This window comes from Pteronotus mesoamericanus, unplaced genomic scaffold (assembly GCF_021234165.1).
Source record: "Pteronotus mesoamericanus isolate MK-2021 breed Mesoamerican mustached bat unplaced genomic scaffold, CSHL_Meso_final contig_101, whole genome shotgun sequence".
NCBI classification, from domain to species: Eukaryota; Metazoa; Chordata; class Mammalia; order Chiroptera; family Mormoopidae; genus Pteronotus; species Pteronotus mesoamericanus.
Window position 1 is genome coordinate 4,112,554 of NW_026555001.1, and position 27,782 is coordinate 4,140,335.

At 41.4% G+C, this 27,782-nt stretch overlaps 1 protein-coding gene across 4 annotated transcripts in view; it reads right to left on the bottom strand.

Moving 5' to 3' along the window:
* Positions 1 to 1,290: 1,290 nt before the first annotated feature.
* The window catches only part of MTA3 (metastasis associated 1 family member 3), a 161,149-nt gene continuing 134,657 nt past the window's right edge, over positions 1,291 to 27,782 (bottom strand). For 2 of the 4 annotated variants that reach the window (XM_054567280.1, XM_054567272.1), the window contains 2 exons: positions 25,577 to 25,728; positions 24,504 to 24,765 (listed from right to left, as the gene is read on the bottom strand). In XM_054567280.1, the coding sequence (XP_054423255.1) occupies positions 24,520 to 24,765; positions 25,577 to 25,728 (398 nt within the window). In that variant the 3' untranslated portion in view covers positions 24,504 to 24,519. Of the gene's footprint in view, positions 1,595 to 14,123; positions 14,271 to 16,927; positions 17,015 to 24,503; positions 24,766 to 25,576; positions 25,729 to 27,782 lie in introns of those variants that run through there. The other 2 variants (XR_008528626.1, XM_054567294.1) reach the window with 2 other exon arrangements.

Sequence of the window (27,782 nt, forward strand, 5' to 3'; positions counted from 1 at the left end):
CCTCAGAAGAGAAGCCACTGTGACTGCAAAACCAGAAAAGGAAACAGCAGCTCAGGCTCCAAGCATCGCCTTCAGCAAGCACACATCACTGTCTCTTTGCTGAGCTGAACCCAGCTCTGAGGATCCGGACATTGAAGAGTCATTGTCATTTTAGCGATACCCCACTCTGCCCGGGGTCTGGGGGTGGGCGGGGATCAACACTCAATTGTAGCCACTCCATCCTGCGCCCAGCTGGCTGTTTGGGGCACCTACCATCAGCCAGTCAGCTGCCTCCCAGCTCCAGACCCCAGGGACAGCTGGGAGGCCAGACTCCAGTGGTCTGTCATGGTGCTGGGACTCGGGCGCCCTGCAGCTCGTCCCACCAACGGAGGGCGGGGGAGTAGCCAGACTCACATCCGCTCGGGGAGCCACAGGGGCGCTGAGTTCCTGTCCTCACAGCTGCATGCACAAGCCACAAGGCAGTGGCCTGTGATGCTATCGCACGCTGGCGCTGAGAGCAGACAGGAGAGCCCCAGCCAGTGGACCCGGGGCTGCAGGCGGGCCTCCCGGGGTGGGCGCACGTGCTCACAGAGCGTTTGGGCCGGAAGGGTGGGGGCTCCTGGTGTCCTGTCCGCAGACTCACCTGCAAACCCAGCTCTCTCACTTCACCTTCCATAGCCAAACAGATTCCATCTGCTTACAATGAACCTGGGTGACCTGGGACCTGCTGAAGGACCGACCTGGCTGGTCTGGCTGTAAGGAATAGGACAGTACACACGTGGCTTGTCACAGTGATACCCATGCTTGGCTCCGTTCAAACGCCTGCTCCTGAGAGAGCCGTGTGGGACCAGGCAGAGCCAGGCAGAACACCAACCTCTCTTCCGTGACAAAAGAGAGACAATATGAAGAGTTCACAGGCTTACCAAAGACGGCTTTCTTATCTTTTGCCAGAACCTCAGATAATTCTGTACCGTGGAGGGGTACGGAAGGGAGGTCAAATATACAATGCAGGAGGTAAAGAGGAAAATTTCCCCGTTAAAAAAAAAATAGCTATGAAGCCCTAATGAGAAAAAGCCCATGACAGTAACAGCAAGGATGGGGGAAATATTGCGAACGGCATAAACACTGGCACATGTGTTAAGAAAAATCCATTCAGAAAGAGGCCATGTCCCTCTTGTACACAGTCACACAGCTTAGGGCAGAGCTGAGCTGGCGCATGCAGGGCAGCAGGGGCTCTAAGCTCTCAGCTGCCCCACTGCCCCAGGAGCCCCTGTGCCCAGAGGCGGGCACGGAGAAGGGAGGAGACGGAGTGGCTCCCTCATCCCCTTACTTCTCGGGCAGGTCTCGCTGGGACAGCGAGGTCTCTGAGAGCAAAGCGAGGTGACACTGATTCACACATGGAGACTCAGCGCTTTTGGGACGTGCACTCCTACAGTTTCTTCCCTGCCCGACCGAGTCTCCAGGGGGTGCACAGGGAGGTCGCCCACTGAAATGTACTGGGAACGGGGCTGCCTCCTTCCCAGGCACGGCCGTGAACATCAGCGGGACAGTGTAGCAAGTCTTGGATTACAGGATGAAACAGGGGCAGCTCAGTCTGACACGCAGCATGTGAGTTCTGGAAAAGAAAATAAAAGGGGTCGAAGTTAAATGAGGCCTGAAGGCAGAGGCAAAGCGAGAGGAGGGATGGAATTAGCCCTCCCACCAACATCACGACCTCAGAGGAAAGAAGGCTGGGCATAAACTCAACAGCTCACAGCTCACGCTGTAGTTTAAGGCTGGACCAAGGGAAGCTTTAACTGAGGCCAGGAAAATATATGAATGGTATTGAAGTACCTGAAAGCTAGGTTTGGACTGGCAGATTTAGTCATCACTGGCAAATGCTTATGTGTCACCAGACTGATGCCAGGAGCTCTGTGACCAGAGGCTAAGGGATGGGGACCACCACTGGCCAGAGTAGGCACAACCAGATCTGAGGTAACCATAGTTAATCATAATGATGTGGGCACTCAGACGCTAGGAACACAAATTTGTGTAGGAGGGGAATGAACCTCCAATGCCCACGATATCACAGTGACCCTCATTCTCACTCTCTGCACTTCCCCCAAAGACCTTAACTCTCCTGTCCCAGAGCTGGGCACCAACAGACTCTGAGTAGAATGAGTAAATGAAAAGCAGAAGTGGCTGAAAACCGTATCATCACTGTCTGGTATTATTAGTGCAGTGGGTTGTGAAATCTTTGGCTTGGTTATTAGGAAAGTGTCTAGAAGGGAAGCGGGGGTTGTTTGCTGAGAAGGGATCAGGTGATCCTGCCGAGGTGGTGCTCAGATTCTCTCTCCCATCACGCACACCACCTGCCACCGGGAGAGGACACAGGGACGCTCACCTTCACAGCCTCCCGCCATCCTGAGGAAGGTCTGCGGGATGGAGCGGAGCTGCGCCTTCACTTCATGAGCCTTTCTAGAGCAGGGGAGATATATGTACACAGCCTGGTATTTGATAGGGCTCAGCAAATATGTGTTCAATAAAAACCCAGATAATTCAGTTTGGGACTCAGGCTAACCTTCGCTTCATGGAGCCTACTGTAGGTTAGGTAACTGACTTACTTACTTTTCACCAGAACCTCATCTGGGTGAGAAAGGTTAGGAACCTGCTCAAGGTCACACAGTGAATAAAGTGAGGAGTCAGGATTTGAACCCAGATCTTTTTAAGTCAGGTCAAGTTTTTGCTACTACACCAAGCTGCCCATTTTCCATCCCGCCCAGTAGGAGCTCACTATCCTCTTTAGGGTCTAAATTAAGGGTTATATATATATGTCACTATTGTCTCAGAAGTCTCTCTTTATTTTTTTGGGGGGGATGGGCTGTCATTCCTTCAATTGTCCACAGCCCAATGGCATTAAGCCAACTGCCAGAAGAGCCACTCGTAATAGTTGCCCGAGCGTCCAGTCGGCCACAGTAAGTTGTGTTTTCATCTGTGTGTGCTGAACGTCTCTGCTCCAGTTTGAAAAGCAACACTCTCTCCTCAAGAGCTGGGTATCTGGCATCCAAGTTCACACCTGCCTCTTTCACAGTGGCCATGGCTTTACGTTGAGATATGTCTGTCACCTCTCGCCCAGCGCTTATCCCCTGCCCTTGTAAAGCCATCACTTCACACCCTGAGCTGCTCAGTCCCGCCACCCCACTGCATTTCTTGAAGCAGTAATGAGAGCCACGTGCAGGGCCCCAGGCCCAGAATGGAAGCACTGGCTGAGGCCCCAGGGAAAAATCTACATGGAGTCTCAGATCTTGTTCCCAGATGATGTAGTCCAAATCATCTTCTGTTTTGTTGATCAACTCTCAAATGCATTGATCTACATTTGCTGCTTTTGTCTATATTAACCCTGATTCATAGGCACTTGTTTTTTTTACAAAATTCTCCCTATTGTTTGACAATTCGTAAGTATTTGAAGTCCATGGACTTGAAGATTCTGCACTCTAACCAACCAATGCAATGAAAGCAACCTTTTTTAAGGGTTCCAGCTGCTGACACTCAGAGGAGAAACCACCATCAGATTTTGGAGGGTGGAAAACAGACAAATGAGCGATAACAGACCCCACAAGGAAGCGAAACCTGAAGCCAGCAGAGCGGAAAGCTGAGAACCTAGTTTGTCCAAAGAGTGTTCAAAGGCTCCACAACTGACACCAGGGAACTCTGGAAGTGGGCGAGGGAAACTGAAGGTAAGAAGCTTAGGTGAAGGCTGTCTGAGAAGCAGCCGGACCCCTGGAAGCTCTCCTGACTCCATATCCCAAGGCAAATGCCTACCTCCCACAGGTCTGGATGTTTATTCTCCGAATAGGACTGAGCAGAAGGTCTCCAGTCTAGGGGACACCAGAAACCCAAGCACAGTTGAGAGAGAGCAGATTGACTAATTCCAAAACAGGGATCATGTGAATATATGTCTACTGGATTGTGAGAGGCCTCCAGCTTTCTTCCCACTGAGCCCCCAGAATGCGGGCAGCCAAGCCTGTACCCTCTGGGGAAGAGATGGTGCAATGGTCTGAACGTTTGGGTCCCCTCCAAAACTCGAATGTTGACATCCCAACACCCATGTGATCGTATTAGGATGTGGGGCCTTTGGGAGGTGCTTAGGTGATGAGGGTGGAGCCCTCATGAATGAGATGCATGGTCTTGTAAGAGAGGCCTCAGAGAGCTCCCTGGACCATTCCACCATGTGAGGTCACAATGAGAAGTTGGCACCTGTGACCTGGAAGAGGGTCTTCACCGGAACCCAACCCTGCTGGCACCCAGATCTTGGACTTCTCAGCCTCTAGAACTGTGAGAAATAAGTTTCTGTTTATGAGCCACCCAGTCTATAGCAATTTTGTATTGCAGCAGCCTAAATGGACCAAGAGAGATGGCAAGAATCTTTTCTGTGGAATCTGAGCAGCCCATGAGAAAAGACCTAAAAGTATTGCCCCCTGACTATCCAATAAACAATCCATCAGATCACCATCCCGTGAAGTGCACTACAGGCTCCACCCACAAGCACGAGCACAGACCTTTCCATCTGATTTTAATCTACTCTTAAATATTAGCAAACAACAACAGGTCACCAGAAAACACCCTCTAATACACACATCAGTGACCAAAACAAAGAACAAGAGAAGAGTGAAATTGGACAAAACACACTATTCATGGAGAAGAAAACTTAAAAAACAAAAAGCACTATCATTAATATCCTTGGAGAAGAAAAGATAAGTATCCATGAAACACAAACAGGATGCAATTAATTTTTCTTGAGAGAAGCAAGTTGGAGCCCATAAAATAATTGAGGAGTTCTGCTTCCTACAAAGGTGGGCTAATTTATATTAAAAGAACCCTCTAGTCAAATGGTAATAAACTCTGGATAAGATATTAAAAACCAACTATTTGAAGGTAGTAGAGAGCAACCAAAATCAGACAAAAACTGAAGGTAGGACTCCTGAAAAAAACTGACTAGATGAGATCCAATCAGCTGGCTTTTCCCTTGTGAGCACCATGTGGTCCAAGAGGAATACAGCTCAAGCCGAAAGCCACAGTCAATTGAGATGAGGAATCAGGGAGAAGTCAGGGTTGAAGGCAGCCAATGCCACTGGAGATGGAGGGAGGAGACCCTGGAAAGGGGGCGCAGAAGGGGGGCCCCTGAATCTATACGTACACTGTCCTCAAATCATTGGCTGATTTTTGAAGTAGGCATGTACTGGTGAGACTTCTAGGAGCCCAGTGGAAAATATCTGCAAATGATTTGATTTTTCCATTGATATCTCATGGGACTAAGAGAAAAATTGAAATAAACCAGATCTAATGAAACTTCAAACCAAGCTACCACATAATCAAGGTGATCTGCCAACTTACTTGCTGGCTAGAACAAAACTCAAATCTCTGCAGAGGAAAATAACAGAAGCCAGAGTCTCTACAACTTTACATCCACCACTGAACAGTATTCATTCAAAATTATTAGACCTGAGGAGCAGGAAAATGTAATCCATAACCAAAAGGAAAAAACAGTCATTGTTAGATGATCAATGGATGATTCGGATGTTAGAATTAGCAGATACGGACAAACCATTTACTATGTTAAAGAACCTATAAGAAATACGGATATAATTTTTGATGAGATGATGTATCTTAGGAGATACATAAAAACTAAATTGAAATTCTAAAACTGAAAAAATGTAAAATCTGAAATGGACATTTGTTAAATGGGACTAACAGCAGATTCATACTACAAAAGAATCAATGAACTTGAAGACAGATCTCTAAAATTTGCTCAGACTGACAAAGAATACATACTATATGACTCAATTTATATAAAATTCCAGAAAATGTAAACTACTCCATGGTGACCAAAAGCAGGTCAGTGGTCATGTGGGATGCGGTGAGGGAAATAGAGAGGAAGGGAGAACAGATTATAAAGGGATGCAAGAAAATTTTTGAGAAAGATATATAAGTTAATTATCTTGTGGTGATGATGTATACATATGTTAAATTTATCAAATTGTATATTTTAAAATATGTATAGTTTACTGAATGTCAAATATGCCTCAGTAAAGCTATTTTTAAAAAAATGATCATGGAAAATGGCTCTACAGGGTTTTAAAAAAATCTGTGCTGAACCAACATGTGCTGCCTTTAGAGATGCTATAAGAATCATTCTATTTTGAGTTTAATAAACTAGAAAAATTCATTAAAAACTAAAAATAAGAGAAGAAGAAAACTGGTGTGGTCATATAAATATCAGGCAAAATAGACTTCAAGAAAAGGAGTTCTAACAGAGATAAAGAGGATTATTTCATAATGATAAAAAAAAAGTCTAAAAGACAGCCCTGACCAGTGTGGCTCAGTTGGGTGGGTGTCATCCCACAAAGTGAGGGATCGCACCTGGGTTGTGGGTTTGCTCCCCAGTGGGGGCACTTGCGGGAGGCAACCCATGATGATTCTCTCTCACACTGATGTTTCCCTCCCTTTCTTTCTCCCTCCTTTCTCCTCTCTCTAAAAATAGATAAATAAAATCTTTTTTAAAAAAAAAGGTCAAAAAGACAAAAATTCTAAATATGTATATACTCCATAACAGAACTTCAAAATACATGAAGCAAAATTTGACAAACTAAAGGGAGAAATAGACAAATCTGGTTGGAATATACAGAAGCAGAGTAAAAAGACACAGAAAAAGACACCTGGAGAGAAATAGGAAGACAATCAGAGGGCCAGTGCAGGAGTCCACTATCTAATATCTTGACTATTTTTCTGCTGACTCTTTGGTCTTAGACGTCTTCATGTGGTCAGTCCTATTTCCCAGGACTTGGCCAAGGCCTTGGTCACTGACTGCCCCAGATGGGCTCCTCTTCACTCAGTGAAGCTGCCATCAGACTATCATGAAAACAGTTTTCTCACACGTCTTCTTCAGGAACCGACATCTAACAAAATGGCCTTCAGGCTTGCTCCTGTTTTGCATTAATTATTTTTCATACTTATTAATATGTAAACAGTTGCTAATAAAAATAAGTATTTGGTTGAAGAAGAAAAATGCAGAGAGTATAACTCAGCTGCTTTCTGAGCTTAAAGAGTGCTCAGTCATCTGGAAGGAAAAACAGGAAACAAGGAAATAAAATAACAATGAGCAAGGCTGGGAACCTCAAAATGAACCCAGTGGGGGAACCCAAGTCAACTGGCTGTGACAAATCGTTCCATTTCCACTGCCCTGGGGACTCTGCAGATTCAGAAGACTTCTCACTTCTTCACTGGGACCCACAGAGATTGCTCGGAGAGATGCCTAAATCAATTGGTTTGGGGGATCGGTCCTTATCTCCCTGGGGCATCTAATACTGATGTCCCAATGGTGTGTTCAGACATTTGTGCCCATTCTATTGATGAATGAATTGAATCTCCTCCAAAGAAGGGTGCTCTTCAGGGACCCAATCCCTTCCCTCTACCGTTTCTTCCCTTTCCTTTCCCAAGCATCAATGTCTCCCCCCAAAAACTGGGGACCCAAGCCTTCAAGTCAGAGGTTCCCTTTCTTTCTCAGAGGTTCACCTTCTACAATACATGCCACTCAGAATGTAAGTACATAGGAATGGATTGGTTAAACAGGTTTCCTGTAATGACACCTGCAGGTAAGCAGAGACACTTCTCGAGGAGGCTAGAGCTGGCCCTCACAGCTGAGGATACTGCAGTAACGACCATGGACTTCTGTCACTCTTCCAAGACCTCCATACCACTGAGAGAGTCACAAGTATATGTAGAACTCTTACAGGCTCCCACACTAGTACTTCCCTCAGCAACAGGAAAGAAGTGTTCTCCGGGAGAGACTTCAGTAGTACACCCAGACATGGTCCCAGGGGTGGCTAATTAGACGTCCTACCAGAATACACCAAAATGCCACGCTGTGGATTACTCATGCCTAACAGACTTGGGCCTGCCTTCCTCTATGATCCCCACCCCACGGCTTCGCAGTATGAGAGAACATCCATCCGCGGGCCTCAGATAGTGCTTCAACTATGCTGAGCTCTCTAGATACATCAGGTACTCTGCTATAATTGCTTCACATTCAGTAAACCCTGAGGCCATAAGGATCCATTTTAAAGAACAGTGAAAAACAAACAACAACAACAACAAAAGTAAAGGTTCTTTTATATATTTTATCAGGTTATATAACATCACACCTTGAGACAAGGAGACCAGAGGTGAGTCTAGGGGTACTTGATGTTCTTCCATTAACAATGTTTTAGAAGATTCAACAATATTGTAATCTTTGGAAATGGCCAGGCTGAAGCATGCCTAGGAGAGCCATCAGCTGTTCCCGGCAGCCTGCTGTTATTGGGATTTGTGAAGACAGCAGAGCATTCCCTGTGCGCTCTCACTGGTACAATGGCCCTCACCCCCTCCCGCCTCCAGAGTTGGGATGCAAACAGTTGAAACTGTCGAGTCACTGATTTCCTAAACAAGTCATCAGAAGGACGGTCTTTACATCCTAGATCATAATATTGTACTGAGAGGCATCCACATTAGATACTCTCTCTATATGAGAGATTGAGAGAAATAATACTACTCAATGCAGAAAACAAATAAGAAAACCAAAACAAAACTAGATTTCCAGTGGACTCACATACCCCAGGGGAAATAAACCAGAGGAGAACAGATTAAAAAGAAGCCTACTGTACAATTTATCAATTTCCTTGGCTCCAATCCCACTGAAAATACCTCTCTTCTTAGCCTGTTGCTTTGGTTTTCCTGATGCATGGAGTGCCGCTTTGGTAGCACTCCTGGGACCAAAGCCGTGTCATCTCAGAGAAGGCTTAAGGGCACCTCCAGTTGATGCTCTCTTGGTCTATATCACTACATAGCACAATCTGTTCCCAAGGGTCCCCGCTGACGGAGACACAGCAGGCAGTCATCTTGTCCCTGTGCAGGGAATGAAAGATGTGCTGATTGACCAAAACTCCAGCATCTGACAGTAGGGGACAACATGGGGCATCTTCTTAGAGGGTCAGCAGGGGATGAGAGACGCCTGTGCAGCTCATCTGCCCTTCTCTTCGGGATTTATTTTTTCTGGTTCAGCCTTCACTCTGAAAAGATTCCACTGTCTCAGGATCATGACGTCCCGACCCCCTCTGCTGTAGGGTCTCTAATTACAGGGGCCTGCAAGAAGCTCAGTGAGTCCTCTCTGTAAAGATAATTTCCGGTCTTCAGTCATCCTCCAAATAACTTAATCAAGGGCAATTTCTCTTTATAGATACTGGGCCCCTCTAATGTGCAATCATTTACCTGCAAGCAAACCCATGAGTCATTTTTTGAGAATCATATTCTTAGGTGAGAAATCAATGCAGTTATAAGAACTGACATTTTATTTATATGCAATTCACCTATGACTACAGAAACTTTGGTCAGTATCTTAAAATGCTTCCAAATAAAACTGTAATAGTGCTAAATGTTAAAAGAGGAGATGGAATCTTAACACTTAATGAACTTCTACTACAAGTCAGAATCAATGCTGGAATAGCATATAATTTAATTTAAACACACTTCACCTTTAGGTGGTTCTGTGGATTTTCTCTTCTTTCTTTCTCTTTCTTTCCTCTCTCCAACACTAACATAGCTCCTATGCCCTAAGTTCCAGAAAAAGAAGGGGGTATAATTTGGGCAGAGGCATTTCAGAGACACAGGAAAAGAAGGTGAAGGCTTTTATTAGACAATGATGGCTTATACTCCACAGTCTGAACAAAGAAAAATACCCACTATATTCCTCTCTATGCTTACAAACACACCCATCTCCTATACACAGAAAACTCAGACATCTCCCAGGAACCTGCTGCACTCAACACAAAATCCTGGGGCCTTATTGGCCCAGGGAACCAACACTGGACTCAAAGTTTAAATCTCATCTCTGCCACCTGCTCGCAGTGTGACTTTGGGCAAACCCCTTAACCTCTCTGAGCTTTGTTCAGTTTTTTTCATTACTAAAATGCCAGTTCCAGGTGGGTACTAGACTTATTGAGGTGATCACTTTGCAAGTTATACAAATGGCTAATCACTATGTTGTATACCTGAAACTAATATACTATTGTCTGTCGACTGTAATTAAAACTTAAAAAATTAAAATAACAAATCATAAAAAAAATAAAATGCAGGTTATAACACCTAGCTCATAAAGAAGCAGAAGATCAAAACATATAAAGTAGGTGAAGAATTTTTAATCATAACAACTCAATGTTAAGGCAAAAAGAAAAAATTCTGTGCTATACAGAGGAAACCAAGTGATTCATCCAGTGCTACACAGGAAACAATCAGAGATGTCGGCGATGAATCCCATCTGACCGCAAACAGGCAGATGTCATGGCACAAAGTCCATCTCCCTGCTGTCCTTCCTCCTGGGCTCTCGGACACGGAAGAGCTTTCTAGCAATGGCTCTCCCATCTCTGATCCCAGGGCCTTCTCTCCTCACAGCCACCTGGAGTTAACCAGGTAGGCCAAGTGTGGCAGGTACTTGGTTTGCTGGCAATGAAAATGTCATCCAAGCACGTGTAAGTCTGGAAAAATGGAGACAGGATCTGGAAAGCGCTGTGAATCCACGTGGCACACCGCTGGACCAAGAGCCTGAGGGGAGACCAGAGTAGGTGGGTCTGTATTTGGAAATTTTACTCTTCCTTTTTCATCACTGAGCCCAAATAATGGGGCTTCTACATATGCAGATTTTGTCTTCCGTCTCAGAGTTTACGTGCCTTGAGGGTAGTCACGGAGGTCTGCATGTGGCCCGGTGACGAGGGTTCAACTCAGAGAGCACGCAGAATGCCGACTCCCAGCCACCAGTCACACTGGGGCCTTTAAAGGGCCAGGGCCAGGGCCAGGGCCAGGTGGAGGACAGGGGCTTTCAGGAAGACAACCAGAAACTGTCCATCATTTTTAAAAATGCTTTCTGCCAGCAGAAATCCAGAGACTCTTCCAATCATCAAGAACCTCCACCTGGAGATAGATGGTGAGTGAAGGAAGCACTGAGAAGGGGACAGGAAATCCTGTGGCTGAGAGACCTGAATATTTTAGTACCATCAGGTTTCATTTCCAGGAAATCAGTCCCGTCCATCGACATCCTGTTTGGTGTGTTTGTCTGCCTGACTTGCTGATAATCAAGTGGCTGTGCTAGTTGATTTTATTATTGGATCATACAGGGCCTGGCTTTCCATAAGTCTGTATCTATCAGTTCCAGTAGACGACAATATTACCTATTCCGTGAAAACTCCCTATTAGCTGGACACTTTTTTCTGGTACTTTGAGTTCACTTCGGAAATTCAGGATTCTATATCCCGAAGAAATAAGAAGCACCCGTTATCGCAAGGAAAAGGGCCACTGGGAATACAAGAATGGAGACAGCTCCACATCCATCCACCTAAACTCATTTCTATTCAGTTAACATTTATTGAGCACCTGCTAAGTCCCAGGCATGTGCTAGGCAGAAGGGATGCTGGGGCTGGGACTCTGCTAACACATTTCTCCTTTGCCGCCAGGCTCTGTTACCACCACTAGAGGGTGCTAGAGGGAGCCTGCAAGACCCAAGGACCGAGAAGGGACTTGGCTTTTTCTGTTCCTGTCAGCATGGCCGCCAGTAGCAGCAGAGGTTTATTCCAGGCCCAGACTTTACTTCACATGCCCAGAACCAGCCTCATCACACCTACTGAGAGATGCCAGCACCGACCAAACAGGGCCTTCTTCCGGGGGTCTGAGTTCCAGCTGCTCAGAGCCCTTGTGAGCTTCCAGCTCGTGATAATCCCAATTTCTTTCTTTTACTCTCTTAACCCCGCCAACGCCAACCCCACATTTCCCATTTACCTAGTCTGTCTTCCAATATCTGTCATATTGATTTCTTTTATTAGCTGTCAAAATAACTTATGTGGTCTCTATTTTGCTGGCAAATATAGCACAGTTGAGAGCCACAACTTCATTTCCAACAACGGTTGAAAGAACAGACCCTGAAATCAGTCACACCTGAGGGGGGGAGCCCCAATCCATTTCTGTGGTACCTGGTAACTGTGCAAATTTTAATTCCCCTCTCTAGGTCTCATTTTCTCAATCACTTTCATTTATTCAATTAACCATTTTTGAGACTCTATGTTCCAGGCACTGGGCTAGGCAGTAGAGATACAGTAGGCAAAACATTAAAATCCCTGACGTCCTGGAGCCTTCTGCGCTGTGAATCAAACGGGACCACGCAGGCAAGGCACATATCGGCAGCCTTTCTCGCTGTACCACGGCAGGAGAGCAAAGACAAATGGAGCTGAAACAAAAAAGTGTTTCAACAGCCAGGTCTCTTCATAAAATGAAACAAGTGTCTTTTCCTCTATGAGGCTGAAGGTCTCAGTCAACGCAACCCCAGGAATTCATTATACAGCGCGTCCATTCCTCCTGTTTAGAGCACAGACGCAAGGACCTGGTAGCAGCGTTCATTCAGAAGGAAACAGGTCAAACCGCCACACAGGGAACACTACATGGTAGCATTTTTTAAAATAAATTCCAAAGAGATAAGTACCTGTGATACAAGGAACAAGCAACAGGAGCTGCAATAAAGGACTGGAACCTAGTGACCATGACCATGGGGTACGAGTGGAAAAGATACTTTTCACCATAAAGAAAAAATACACATATTCATTTAATACATATATAGCCAATGAAGCAGAACGAACTTTTTGCTTTCTGCAGTAGGACTATAAACCTAGGGAGAGGAGGGAAGTGATGAAATGGAAAAGGAAGACTCCTGATTGTAAATAAGCCTGCATGCAAAGGCCCCAGGCTGCGGGCAAGGAGAAGCTGGAAAGAAACTCAATGTCCACGTTTTGACACGATTGTTCCTTGGTTTTCTGTTGTCTAGGCATTAGGCATATTGTGGCAAGGATGGCCAATGTTCTCACTAGCAAGGAAGTTACTTCTGCAAGATTACTGTGTAAATAAATTCTTGAAAGCCACATCTACAACACATTGATAAGACTATAAATGCAAACTAAATCCTCACCCTGAATTTTTTATTCATTTCGACATCACAATGACCATCAAAAGACATGCTAACAAAAACACAATGAAAAATTATTACTAGAAGGTCTATTTCACATCTTTACTCTAGGGCCTCATTATAAATAATTTACTGTCACTGAAGGAATTTAGAGTTCCATAAGACATGAAAAGCCTGGAAAGGGTTTTAAATAAATGCCAACATTTAAACAATCAAGACAGTTTCAAAGTCCAGGGCTATTGAAATGAACAATATATATTGCCGGGATGATGCATTATGCTTGTGTTTATAGTTCGATTGGGAACATAATTCAATTCCACCTGAAGAGTCATTACATGACCAAGCCCAAGAGAAGTACTTTGGATAAGAGGCGATAGTTCTCAGTTCTCCCATTTGAAACAAATTATTATTTCTGTACTTAAGACATCACCTAGGCAATGCCTTTCATGACTTGTAGCACTCTTGAGCAATTAAAAAAATTTATAAGATGCAAGAAGTAGGGGACAAATGCCAAATTCAAAACAATCCATGGAAGGCTGAAGGACCCCCAGAGAGCACTGCTGTCTCAGACAGAAGGCGAAATGATCCTGTCTGCTCAAGAAAACATAACTGAGCAGTGAGTGTGCATTGTAGCAAGGACATCATTACCCAGCAGAAGCAACCTGCTAAACGCACATTTCATCTCCAAACAAGCCTCCTTAGAGGCATTGGGAGCAAAAACGTCCCTCCCGAAGAGACGGGGAAATATCACCTGGCAAATGTCTTCACTGTGGCACAGGGCCACCCGCCCCTTTATTCCCCTCACCACCCATTTAGCTCAATCAGGGAGCAGAAGAACCCATTTGTTATATATTTTTAGATTTGGCAGATGCCGCCTGGAACTGGCCAGGGGAGAGGGTCCCTGATCTCTCAGAACAGCCCCTGCACACCCCGGACGGGTAGCTAGTTGGTTGGAGCGTCATCCTGATACATCAAGGTTGCAGTTTCAATCTCTGGTCATGGCACATATAAGAACCAACCAATGAATGCATAAATAAGTGGAACAAAAATCTGATGCTTCTCTCTCTCTCTCAAATCAATTTTTTAAAAACTTTAAAAAAAGAACAGCCCCTGCGTTCCTGGGCTTACATACCATCCAGGCCATTGTGATGGCTGTAGTTTCTTTTTCCCAGAATGCTCAGCGACGTGTGATTCGGGGTGGTTAGCATCCGCTTGGTAGTTGGGGTTTGCAGACTTGGTGTAGATCGGATTACATTAGGTTTCTTCGAAGGATGGATCTCTGACGGGGGAGGGGGGAAGAGGTTTCTCAACTCAGAACATGGTATTAAAAATCTCTGTGTGAACGTCACTGGCTAATAGGCACACATCTTATTTCTTAATGAGCTTAGAGTTCCTTATGAGCCAGCCTGTTTTCCCAAGGACTTGCATAATTAATCAGCCTCAAGTGCTATGCCCATGACTGCTTTACTTATCAAAAGTGAGCTGTTTCTTCCCTGTTAGCTGGAGTTCTGAACTTCATGTTGTCAGTACAAGGAAAAATAAAAAGAAAGAAAAGGAAAAACCACTGTAGAAGGTCACTTAAATACAAGCTTCACTAAGGGAATAATAAAGCATCTGACTCTCTAAGGCATTAGAAATCCAGATGTCGTCTAGAGAGGTAGCCTCCAAGAAAACCACCTATGTGTTCTACCCAAACCAGCACTGAGCAAGTAACACGTCTGGTGAGAAACCGAATTCCGCCTGCAGCTCTGCAGCCAGGGCCGAGGCCCAGGGGCCATCTCTTTCAGACCAGAGCATTTTGATAGACATGAAATCTGACACCAAACTCCAAACATCAGAGTCAAGGAGCAGTAGAAGAAAAGCTTCAGTCGAGGTATATCACAAGGCTATAATGTGCATGTGGTATACGTGTGTTTGGGTGAAATATGCTGTTGTCAGGCACACAGCCCAGATCCACTCACTTTTTGGACAGCACAGATGGATAAAAATTGCAATACTATAGGAACCGGAATTTAAGGACCTCAGCCTATTACTGACGCCGGGCAACATCTTCTTCAAAGGTAAACCTGCTCACTGATTCTGAGTCAACACCCAGAACTAATTGTGCAACTAATTATGCACAAGCCACCTGTCTCCTCAGGTGAGGGCCAAGATAACAGCCTCATTTACTGAAATTTAGAAAGAGCCTTCATTTAGCATTGTTAGAAGTACATCTTGTTCTGGTCAAAATCCTACAGCTGCCAAAATTTAGAAATGGACCAAGTACTAACCAAAATAGAGTGCTGATTTTTTTTTTCCAACATGGCTTTGAAGGTCTGTCTGCTGACCTCATTTTAAATTACAACTTCCACACTCTGTTCTCCATCCAGACCAAACAAAGCTGCAATTCCCCAACTTTTTCAGGTCCTTAACTCATTAAAGTCTTTGTTTACCTGGATCTCTTGGCCTCATAAGGGAAAAATATTATTCTCCTGTTTTCCTATCTATTCAAATCCTATATATCATTCAAGGCTGAGAACAAATACTACTTTCTTCACGCAGGCTGCCCTAATACTCATCAGAAACAACTACTCCTTCCTCTGAGTGCCCAGTGCTTATTACCTGTAACTCCTTTGTACAACCCCTTTGTTACACTGTCCTAACCTGTATGCTTTCTCCACTAGACTGAGATTTTTGAGGGCAAGGTCTCACTCATCTTAGTGTTCCCTAAACCATTTAGTATAGTGTCCTGTACACAGTAAATACTCAGAAGTATGTTATGCAGGGATGTGGTTCAGCTAGTAGGACAGCACAGCTTTGAGCATTTCTGGCAGGGGCCGAGACCAGTTTGCCCACAGGAGAGATATACAATCACCTGTGGGAAGGCTGACTAATGTGCAATGCTATATTAATTCTATTTTTTATGATCAGAAACTTTCCCTTGCAGGTGGGGTGGGGGGGCTTCTAGGATTAGGTCCTGCAAGGAAAGACAGAGAGCAAACTTCAAGGACCTAACCACCATGGCCTAGGTCACGTCTATGATAACCATGTGATGCTTTCAGGGACGTTTTAGCCCCTGAGGAATAAAACAGGAAATAAGGTGACAGACTAGCATCAAAGAGGAAGCCGTGAGCTTCTGATCCCTAGCATGCTCTGGTGAGGCCCAGATAATATACCAAGCTCAAGGCTATGCTTTGATTGCTAAAAGACTGGATGTCTAAAGTTTGAATACTTCATAACTATAAATTCTGACAGAGTAATAAGGTTCAATGAAACTCTGACTACACAGTTCACTTTTACTGATAAAATGAAAAGGCAAGAATATTAGAAGCACAACAATATGCCATTATAGCTTCTAGGTATATTAGGAACCTTTGCAAAAAAAAAAAAAGGTTATTGCCCAGGAATTTTTTACACTATTGTTAATTGTTATATTTCAACATGTAAATGGAACCATAGTATTTGACAACTTTCAAAAAGTAACAAATGCTCCTCTTTCAAAGTAACCTTAATTGGCACATCAGAACTATATATTTTTTAAAGGTAGGTTAAAAATCAATTTTGTCTTTTAAAAAAAGTAGATAAACTGATCCTTTTCTACTTAAGGGAAGGGATAAGGTGGGTGAGAAATACTAGAAGGATCTAAATCAAAATATTAAGACTGTTCATTCTCTAAAATTTAATGACTCTTAATTTTTTTAATTTAATCTGTTATTTACATCCATAAATACACATTACATTTTTATTCAATAATTTTTTGGTAAAAGTAAACATATCCATATTGCATGTGTTGTGCGTGTTTTGGAAATAAAAATAAGAGTTTCTAAAACAAAATACATTGACTACACATACAAAGGTATCTGACCTCAGCTAATTGAAAGGCTTGAATTTAGTTCAGAATAGCCAGATATTTATAAGATACAGAAATTATTTTTCCCTCTATTTGAAAATACCCACCTAAATACCCAATGATACATGCCAAAGGTTTCCTAGTGCTTTTGCTTTTCAGTGGACTTCCAGAGAGGTCGGCGTGTCTGTCTGCATCTGAGAAGAGAGAGAAACACGGAGACAACCCATGAGGCGGATTTCTCTTCCTATACTACACACACCACAGAAACAAAAGGTGCAAGTGGGAAACAGTGCGAAATATCCACCAGATTCCTGTGGAATTTCCTTTTAGTTTCTGGTTCCAAATTACTGAATGAGGCATTTACCTGGAGAACACTTGTTTGAAAGCCTTCCGCGAGCGCAGCTAATACACATCTTACACACACGCTTCCTGTGCGCACCCATCTGAAAAGCAGTGGGAGTAGGTTTCCTTTCTAGCCACGGCTTTTCTACATCAAAGTAAAAAGTTTCCCATGAAATATGAGGCTCAATCAACCCTAATGTAATATTAATCTGGCATGGAAGTCAAAAGTGACAGCTGACAAAGGTAACCCATTTGGCCATCCCTGAACTAGGTGGAGTGGTATTCCACTGGGGAGCCTCATCTAGCTTGGTGAAACCCAGTTTTGTTAGATGACAGCCTCTCAAGGGTAAAAATAGATCATTGGGTTTTATCATTGGTTTTCTAGCCTTCACATCCTATCACGATGTCATTAGTGCTGAGATTTAAAAGGTTGCCTGTATGCAGAGTATTTCATCCAACAGTCAGAATCAGCGAGGTACCGTGAGGATGGGTATCAGTTGATAAAAGCTCACATCACACCCTCACACCCTACCAGAAGAGATGTCAGACAGGGAAAAATAAAGCACACAGCCACAAACACTCCCTGCGTTTTAATTAGCTGCCGTTAGGACAGAAGAGAAGATGTGGAACAGGGCTGCCCGTCATACCAGGGTTGCTTTAAACAGAGTTTGAAGGGACCAAAAAAAATGTGTACTGAAGTTTTTAAATTTGCAGAGATTGTTATAAAGCTTACCTATGTCTGTGCTTTTTACCACCTTCAGATATTGGACAAGAATGTCCCACAGGCTTTCTGAAGTAGAGAATTTGTTCTTACAAAGGCTGAGACCGCATTTTTAGCATACAGACAAGAAATTTCCTTTGACATCCACAGGAATTCTCTGACTACTAAAACATGCAATTCAGGCCCTGGCTGGTGTGGCTTGGTTTGTTGGAGCACTCTCCCACGCACTGAAAGGTCTCGGGCTTGATTCCCTATCAGGGCGCATACAGAGGCTGCAGATTCAGACCCCGGTTTGGGGTGTGTCTAGGAGGCAATGATAGATGTTTCCCTCTCCCATCGATGTCTCTCTCCCCCACCCCCCACTTCTTCTCTCTCTAAAATCAATAAATATATCCTCGGGTGATAATAAATTTAAAAAAATAAAATAAAATGTATAATTTAATTTGGAATCTCAAATAACTTAAAGTTAAAAATTTTTTCATAAGCTCTAGTCCTCTCTTTCACCAAGGAAACTCTTTTCTAGTAACTATTAAACAGGAAAAGGTGGGAAAATAGCACTTTTTAAAATATTAAAGTACATACAACAGAGATCCTCAAATAATAGGAATCTGAATATGTATCCCAAACACTGGCTTAATATTATGCAATCACTGACAACCAAAATGATTCCCTTTCTTTTCCTCGTATTCAGCTGACTTCCCCTTTAGGGGAAAAAATTACTAAGAAGCTTTTTGCCTGTTGTTAATAGTGAAGATACAGGCAGACATATAATAAGCATATTTTGGAAGAGTACTCTAAATAAACATTAAAAGGCAGCATCCCAAATCCTGCAAGGATCAAACACCTGTCAAATTACTAAGTTAATACTAAATAATAATTCCTTCCCAATATTAATTCATCCAAAATTCAAGTTCTATTTGGGATGAGGACAGGAGAAAGTTTTCTTCCTATTAATAAAATAAAGCTTGAATGAATCATCTTGGTTATTTCCTCAATGTTTTGAACAAAGGCAATCACTGTATTATTAGTAACTGGATTAACTTTGTTCTTTATGCCAGTCTGGAAGGCTCAAGGGAAGACTGCCAATATGGCTGCAATTGATGGACTCCCATGTAACTATCGCCCTGACAAGATCAACAGATCCATCAACAGGGTCACCAGCACAGTACCCAAAGATGTTTCACTTTAAACTAATGTTTTTAATTTCTCAATAAGTTAGCTGGAGTAATTATGTGATGTTCCAAGCAACAATTTTCAGAGCACCCGAGTGGGGGAGCGAAGTTCTTTAGAAGGATCCGTATTTCATTAATCCTCACTTTATATATTAAAAAATTTTTGTTTACCATCACCTGGGGACATTTATTTTTTCATTGCTTTTAAAGAGAGGAAGGGAGAGAAGAAGGGAGAGAGAGAAACAGCAGTGCAAGAGATGTTGGTTGCTTCCCATACGCAGCCGGATGGGGGGATCTTAAGTGCCTGGACCAGGGATCAAAGGCCAACCTTTCAGTGATGGGATGATGCTCCAAGCAACTGAGCCACAGGGGCCAGGGCAATCCTCATATTTTAAAGAAAGCAATTGGTGGCACAAATTATTCATCTCAACTATAAAGAAATCGGGAGGAAAGGTGCTAAGACTATTTAGTCACTGTTTAACATAAAAATTGCGGCCACTCAGTGATATGCAAATGGGAAAAATACATCCCGTCCTGAGGGAATGATCATACAGATAGGATTATCAGGTCCACTCTTGGTTAAATAGAACCTTGGTCAGCTCTCAAGACCAGGCCAGTGGTGCCTCTTGTCAGTCAGTCCTCACTCCCGTTATTCACTTAACTATTTAAACAGAGATCATTTGTTAGTGTGCATCACAAGTGCACAGATAAAGAAAGCAACCTGAGAAATGTCCCAAGAACCCAGAAGGAATCAAAATCTGCCCAGGGGGAGGGAGAACATCTGCATCTCACTTGACGGCAAGTTCCTTGACTGAACACAAGGCACAGTTCGGTGGCTTCCCATCTACATCTCAAAGTAAACCTGGAAAAGTACCCTTACTTTTATTGCAACTCATAGCCATTCTTTTCAGCTGCTTTGGAAATACTAAGGGGATAAATGGAAAACTGCAAAAAGTAAACACTGAATTAAAATTCACAAAAACATCTCACTTGGGCTCTCAAAATCGCTGTCAATATAAAACCATCCACAGAATTTCTTTCAGGGATTGTAGAGGCATTTCTAAACTAGACACAAAAACCCCAGAGCCATTAAAAAATAATAAATTCAACTATGTTTAAAAAAATCTGGCAAATTCATCATAAACAAAATCAAAGACAACATGGGGAAAATCTGCATCACACATCACAGGTGAAGAGCTCATTTCCTTATAAAAAGTTCCCACTAGTCAGTAAGACTTTTATCTAATAGAAAACCAGCTAGGGGCAAAAACAGTTGACAGGAAAGGAATGCGCATGGTTTTCAAATATACGCAAAGATTTCTATCTCAAAAAGAGAAATGCAAGGTAATATAACTCACATGTCAGCTGTCAATTCATCAAGAGTAACTGCTGGCAAGCTCCTAGAGAAGCAGGCATCTCTAGCCTCTGCGGGGGGAGGGGCGGGGGGGGCTGTAAATTGTACTTTTCTGAGGGCAACTGGGTAGCAGCCATCAAAAGTCAAAATGCATGTTCCTTGACCCAAATGGTTTACTTTTAGGACCTCTATCCTAGAAGATACACTCACATTTCACACATCAATATGAGATATCTCTGTAGGGATATTTGTCGCAATATTATTTATAATAGAAAATGATAGGAAATAACCTGAAAATTCTTAAATTAACCTAATTCAGCTTTTAAAAAATTAATTTCAATTAACCTAATTTTTTTTAAAAGTAAGCCAGACTATGTCTGGATACCTTAGACACGGGTGACCGTAGTTGCCTCTAAATATGGGGACGGTGGTGAGATTTGAAACCACTTTTATATCTTTAGAAAATTTGAAGTGGCCAATTCAGAAACAAATTTTATTACCAAAAATACCAAAATTTTAAAAAAGACTTTTCTTTCCTGATATTAGTACTTAAAATTACACAAAAGTTTATACGATTATTAATAACTTTTACTGAGACATCTCCAGAAAAACTCAGTGAATATATTAACAAATTTCTCATCAATGTAGGTCCTTGGGATACTTCCAAGTTGAATCAGCGTCTTCAAACAGAAAATAAAATATTGGCTCCAGGTGCCTCTTGGAGAACTTCATACTAGGAAATGCTGCTGTCATTCAAGCCCGTTGTGCTACCAACTCGGAAACCGCTTACTGACCCGCGCGGTCCATCTCTTCAGGACCCAGCTTCATCTACAGAGTGCGCTAATGCCCCTACTCCTCCCTCAGTCTCTGAGGATCCTGAATCTCAGACAGTAACCCTGTGCTCATCGGGTATTTTGTATGTTACTGATCTTTGACGAAACCATCTGGTAACTTGGTGGAAATGTCTGATGGCAGTAACAAAGGAGGCGTCCCATTATCAGTTGTGGCTTTTTTACTGAGCGCAGGGGTGTCAAGGGGGAGAAGGGACAGGTTGTCTGAAGCTCGCTGCTGCTACAACCATGCTGTCAGTCCACAAATCTTGTCAAGGACACGGTACTTTGTGCAATGTCTGGTTCTGCGTCTGCCAATGCATTTTAAATAAGCACTATCTATATGGTGGAATTGGCTCAGGTATTCTACTGATGTTAGTAATTCTTGGCTTGGACTTACATATTCATGCTTAAAGGTCTATTAGTAAAATGAATAGGTATTTGGAGAGAGTGGTTTTAAAAAATCATTTTCTATATATTTCATATATTTTATAAATCTCATATTTTAAAACATGTTGGTCATACTATATATTTGTTTTTAAATTATTTAAAATAGGAAATATATTCCCGTGGTTCAAAATTGAAAAAGTCTAAAAGGATGAACAGTGAGTGTTAAGTCTCCTTCCCAACACCCTTCCCTCAGCTTCCCCGTTTCCCTTCCCACAGACACTACTTCTTAAGTTTCCTTGGGATACTTTACACATACACAAAAAAAGATTCCCCTTTTTAAATATTGTACTTCTTAATACCAGTTTCTTAATGAAAATAAAGACAGTGAGAGTTGCTGTAACCGACCAAAAATTTCCTCTAAACAAGGATTAACTTTTAAGAACTCAAGTTGTGAGTATGCTCTCACCCATCTGAGCTTATCTCCTTAGCCCCCCACTTCACTCTGCTGCAGTCTGTCACCCCATAAATTCTGGTTATGACATTAGTCCTGATGGTGCTGCTGAAGGGTAAACTTTCATAGTGCTTGTAAGGGGAGGAGTCTCAAGTTCACAGGGAAAACTACTTTCCTTTTCCAATATTATGATGGCTTCCTCTAAAATGCATTAATTGCAGCTCTTAAACTATCAATATCTTTAGATACAACCTTTTACCTCATCTAAAAGTACATTCGTAACGCACCATAACTTTTGAGGGGAGGCACAGGGTCACCATTGCCTTTGAGAAACTAGGAAAAGCTTACCCAGAAAAACACACACATTCCCACTGGACCAGAGACTTGGGGTACCAGGTTATTCACACCTAATTTTCTTGCTAACAAGCCAAGATCAAGGGATCTGCTGAGGAGGTAGTAATAAGACACACATAAGAAGGGAGAAGATGATATAAGAATCAATTAAATGGTACGAAGAGTTCATTATTTACTTGTCTGGAAAAATACACCTGAGTAGATGCCTGTTGAAGCTTTGTTATTTTAAATCTCGAGGTAAAATTAATTATCCTGAGAATGAAATTCTGTATATAACTCAACCAGTGAAGTTAAATACAAAAGAAAATGTTCCTTGAATCTCATCACAATTAAATGACTGTTCTTTTATTATAACTATGTTTGTAGAAATAAAATGCAAGTGATTTAATCTTGACTTTTTTTTTTTTTTTTTAAAGTAGCATGGCCTTTCAATTGAGGGGAAAAAATTAAAATGAATTTACAAAAAATTACACTTCACTGAATAATCAAAATAAAGACAATTTACAAATTCACTGAGAAAGAAACAGAAGAGCCCCAGGAAACAAAAGCTTCCTTAGCAGCCAATTTAGTTGGTGATGGTTTCTTTTCCATTCATAGGAACAAAGATGATACTGGATCCCGGCCAATTTTAATGAAAGAATTTCATTCATTTTCTCTCTCAAGTGTTTTATTATTCTTTTTATTTAAGAAATTATATATAAAAGTATGTGTTTTAAATCAGCTAAGCAATTTAGATGAATATAAATATTCCAGTTCCTTAAAAGGAATTTTAAAAAGTAAAAATAGCATAAATCCATGAAATTAGAAATGCTAGCACAAAACCTCACCATAAGCCTAAATTCTCAAATACATATGAATCTAATGTAGCTGCATTTCCCCTCTATGGGGCTCAGAGGTTACCACCAATTTCCCCTCCTTTCACAAAGCACTTTTCTTCTTCTTATAAAGCTTTTAAGTTTTAAATCCTTTCAATTGTTCTGCTGAAAACTATCTTTAGGAACAAAATGTATTTCAATTGTTACTCCTTTTACTGATACCCTCTTTAAATCAAAATGGAACATCTCGTAATAAGAATTTTTTTATCTCAGAGATAAAGAAAAAGCATCTACCAACTATCTTTAGGATTTCTAACCATGAGCCAGATAGCAAGTTTTCGCATCCTTTACTGGAAAAAAGTTCCATGGCTCTAACACACTAGCCAGGAATGTGACAATGTAGCACGACTAGAATCAGCGATAACATGCAACTCATGGACACTCTTAGGGGTACGTGGTAATAACAGAACACTCCACAATTCATCGGTACATGTGACCTTCACAAAAAACAAAACAGATAGTTAAGCAAGACTGAATGCATTGCAAATGAGTAATAGTCATGTAAATGTTATGTGGTAATATAGATGATAACATGATTATGAAATGGAAACTGAATTGGACACACAGGAAGAATGCTCAACCACAAATTCAGACACTAACTTGTAAAAACTAAATGTGCGTTGTCAGAAAATTCACCCAAAAGACTTTAAAACTCATTTATAGTTTTTTAACCCCTCTAATAAATCTAGTGTTTGTTATAAAGCACTGTGAATTTCCAAAATATTCTCTGACAATTGGAGAAGGCTCATGGGAAAACAGAGTTTACAAAGACATATGATTTTTAATTAGTAGTGTAAACTGGCAAATTTTATTCAAACCTAGGGAATTCCTGTATGACTGGACCGCGTGTCTCAGTTACGGAGTTTCACTGCACCACCGCCCTTGGTTGGGGATTAGGTTGCGGCCCTACCTTCCAGGTAAAAGTGCCTCAGGAAGAGCTGCTGAGGCAATTCCAGCATGTGACCCCGCTGGAGATGACCACCTCCCACCAACCTTTTGCTGAACACTACTCTCTCATAAAGCCTCCAGAGGTTCTTCTCAGGTTGGCATGATACAAATGGCAGTGGACAAAAACAATTAAAAAAAAAATAAACCAAATAAAAGGCTGTACACAAGAACTTAAGTTTATTGCAAACAAAAACAAAAACAAAACAAAAAAAAAAAAGAGCGAGGGAAAGAGAGAAAATGGTCAGAAGCACAACACATAAGGTTAAGAATTTAAAAGCATCTTACATTCTGCCCTAATGGCAGCATAATTAATAGGAACAAACGGCCGTCTCGCTGCCTGCCGCAGCCGGAGGGTATTTTTGCAGACCTGACGAGCAAATTTTGTGAAATATGTGGTGTGAAGGAAGAAAGCTTGGCGGGTCTTCACAGCAGACTTTGGGCTCCCAGTGTTTCGGACCGGCATCCCCTGCATGGCCTGGCGAGACATGTGGCTTCTAACACGGGGGTCCTGCAGAATCAGACACCAACAAGCATGTAAAGAACAGAGCCGGTCAAGTGCAGTACTACTTGCATCGTGCTCAAAGAAAAATGCAATTTTAAAATCTCCCACTGAAGCATCTATAGCTTAATGCACTATCCTGAAGAATTAAAAAATGTGTACTTTTGGAAAGAAAGTGGGGATGCAGAGAAGAAAACTGGGTTTGGAGTCAGGGTGGGTATCTATGTGATCCTATACTTTTGTTTTTAAATTGACCCTTACCAAACCAAAACTGCATTCACAATAGTAAAAAACTGCCAATGGGTTAACTAGATTATTTGTATGTGTATGCGCTTTAAATACTGAAGGTCTCCTGAGGGACTCAAATAGAATAGTCTCCCTCTGGTAGACCTGGGTGCTTGATATCTGCTATGAGGATTTTACCAAATCATATTTTAACTGTTGTTCACCTCAAGATTAAGTTCACACCTCCTTGTGCCTCCTATGATAGCCCAGGAATGGAATAAATGTGCAATTTGTTCCTTTATGTAATAAGACAGATTTTTCAATAATGTTCTACTTAATACTGAGGCCTCCTACACACATTGTTCTTTTGTCTCACTAATCTCACAAGACAAATATTTTGAATACTTGCAAAGATTTGATTTGTCCCTGCCCCTCTCTCCACATCCACCCTGAATATTGTGGTACTTTGTTTAGCTATAAAAATAGCTTTGTTTGCTTTTAAATTATCTAACACTGTAATTTTGTTTTCAAGGACTGATCCAGGCACTGAAAAACATGACATTCCTCAATGCTAAAGGGACTATTGCTCATGTACCTCTGTAGGTGGGCTGGGAGAGAGCTTCTCTTCTTCTGACTGGGTGGGCATTTTCAGGCCTCCATATTTTTTCCAGTAGAGCCAACAGGTTGCACATAATCTACACTGCATATTAGGTGGGCCCCAAGAATACCACTGATGAGACTGTGTAGCTAAAGGTGGAGGAAAAAGAAGAAAAAACAAAGAATGCTATAGAATTTGTAACGTCAATATATATAATCAAATATTCCAAATCTACTTTCACTTTACGATTTTATTTTTTTCCCACCTTACAAGCCAAATGTGGAAGTCTAATATATACATAGTTTTCAAGACTCAGAATTCATTAAAAACCACTTACTTATGTACAACATATATTAATATATACATATAGTTTTCAAGACTCAGAATTTATTAAAAATCATGTATTTATATACAACATAAATACTTATATATCTCAAACCAAGTGCCTGTGGCATCTATTTAAGAGAGGCTATTAGGTGAATATATTATATGTTCTGCTTCTGTGGGAGTTTTTGTTAATTAAAAATATTTTCTATTGGGACAATTCTGGAAATAATTATCAGAAAGGTAGTAGTAGTAGTAGTAGTAGTAGCAGCAGCAGCAGCAGCAGCAGCAGCAGTAGTAGTAGTAAGTGTTTAAAGTCTAAATCCAGGTTTCCAAACCCATGGTTCAGAAACTACCCAGCGTTTATGGTGCTCAGAGGACCCTCACTGATAGAGGCAAGAATGTGACAGAAAAGGTACCTATTTTTCATTCCTTTATTCTGATCGACAGATAAAAATAATTATTTTAAATTTTTTCCTTTAAAAAACAGAATTCCTTTCAAGACTGTAAGTTCATATCAAGTGAGCATATGTAGCAGAGATCACAGCATGCTTCAGATCTAGTAACTTGGTAGATTTTCTCACATAGCTAAACACTATAAACCTGTGTTAGTACTGTTCTTCAGCTTAAATTACTGCTGTAACATTTAAGGTATCCCCATCTGAAGTTAGAAAACAATGACACTAAAACATTTAAGTTAATGAGGTGCCTAAAAACTATAATTATAATTCTGTAAGTTTGCCTTGGAATATTCCTCCCCTGATCTGTAAGTTAGAACAGATCAAAATGTTCAGAGAGCACAGCAAGGATCAACTAACTCTTCACAAACCAATGTCAAAAAAAGAAAATACAGTGATCATTACAATCAAATTGCCTTTTAATCAATTGAGAATAATATTGTGCACTCATCATGTACTATTTTTTGGAGGACTCCATGCAAGTAGCAGCCTAAAAACCTTTCCTCATATAATTTAAAAACAGTATATTGATTTTTTTAAAAAGCAAATTTAAGAACTCTACCTATTAAGCATGGACTTATTTTGGATTCTAAAAACAAAATTTTACTCATACTTAAATATACATTTTTACCCAAACTAAGACATGATATTTAATACTTGTCAACAAATGTCTTTCTCTATACATAATTAATATTCAATTAAAAATGATAAATAGAAAACACCAAATTCTTTCTGATAAATCTTATATGTACATTATAGTAAGATATATTTTATGATAGTTATTTTAAAATATAAAATAACTATTATAAAATTAAAATAGCTTATTTGTCATGCAAACATAAAAATACAACAGAATATTTAAATGGATATGTAAGATTATATATGTGTAAATGAATTTATAAATAAAAAATGAGCAAGATTAAGTCACTATCATTTGTTTGCAGGATTATTTTTTTATTTAAATATAAATGTACTTTGAAATCTAAGAATTCTCAATTCAAAGACATTTATGATGCAATCCATGTAAAGCTAATTTTCCACAAACTGTTTCCTCTTGTGCTTCTATAGTATAGAAAATGATTAGACATGTACCATCTCTATGAAGTCATCAATCTGTGTGGCTCACACCTTCCTTGGTTTCAAGAGAGAAGTGATATGGTTGGGTTTTAAAAGCCGTTTCTAATGCTGAAACCTGCTGTGGAGTACGGAGGAGAGTCACAAATGCCCTCATTCCTATGTCCTAAGGGCAGCAGGCTCCGTCTACCCCAAAGAGCTGCTGAGACACAAAAGCTAGGCACTAAGTAGGCGTTTAATAAACCTTAGTTTTCTTCCCTCTCCCACTCCAGGACACTTAGTTTGGAAGAAACATAGATAAGAATACCTCATTAAGACATTATATTGTTGTGATTTTAAAAAAACAT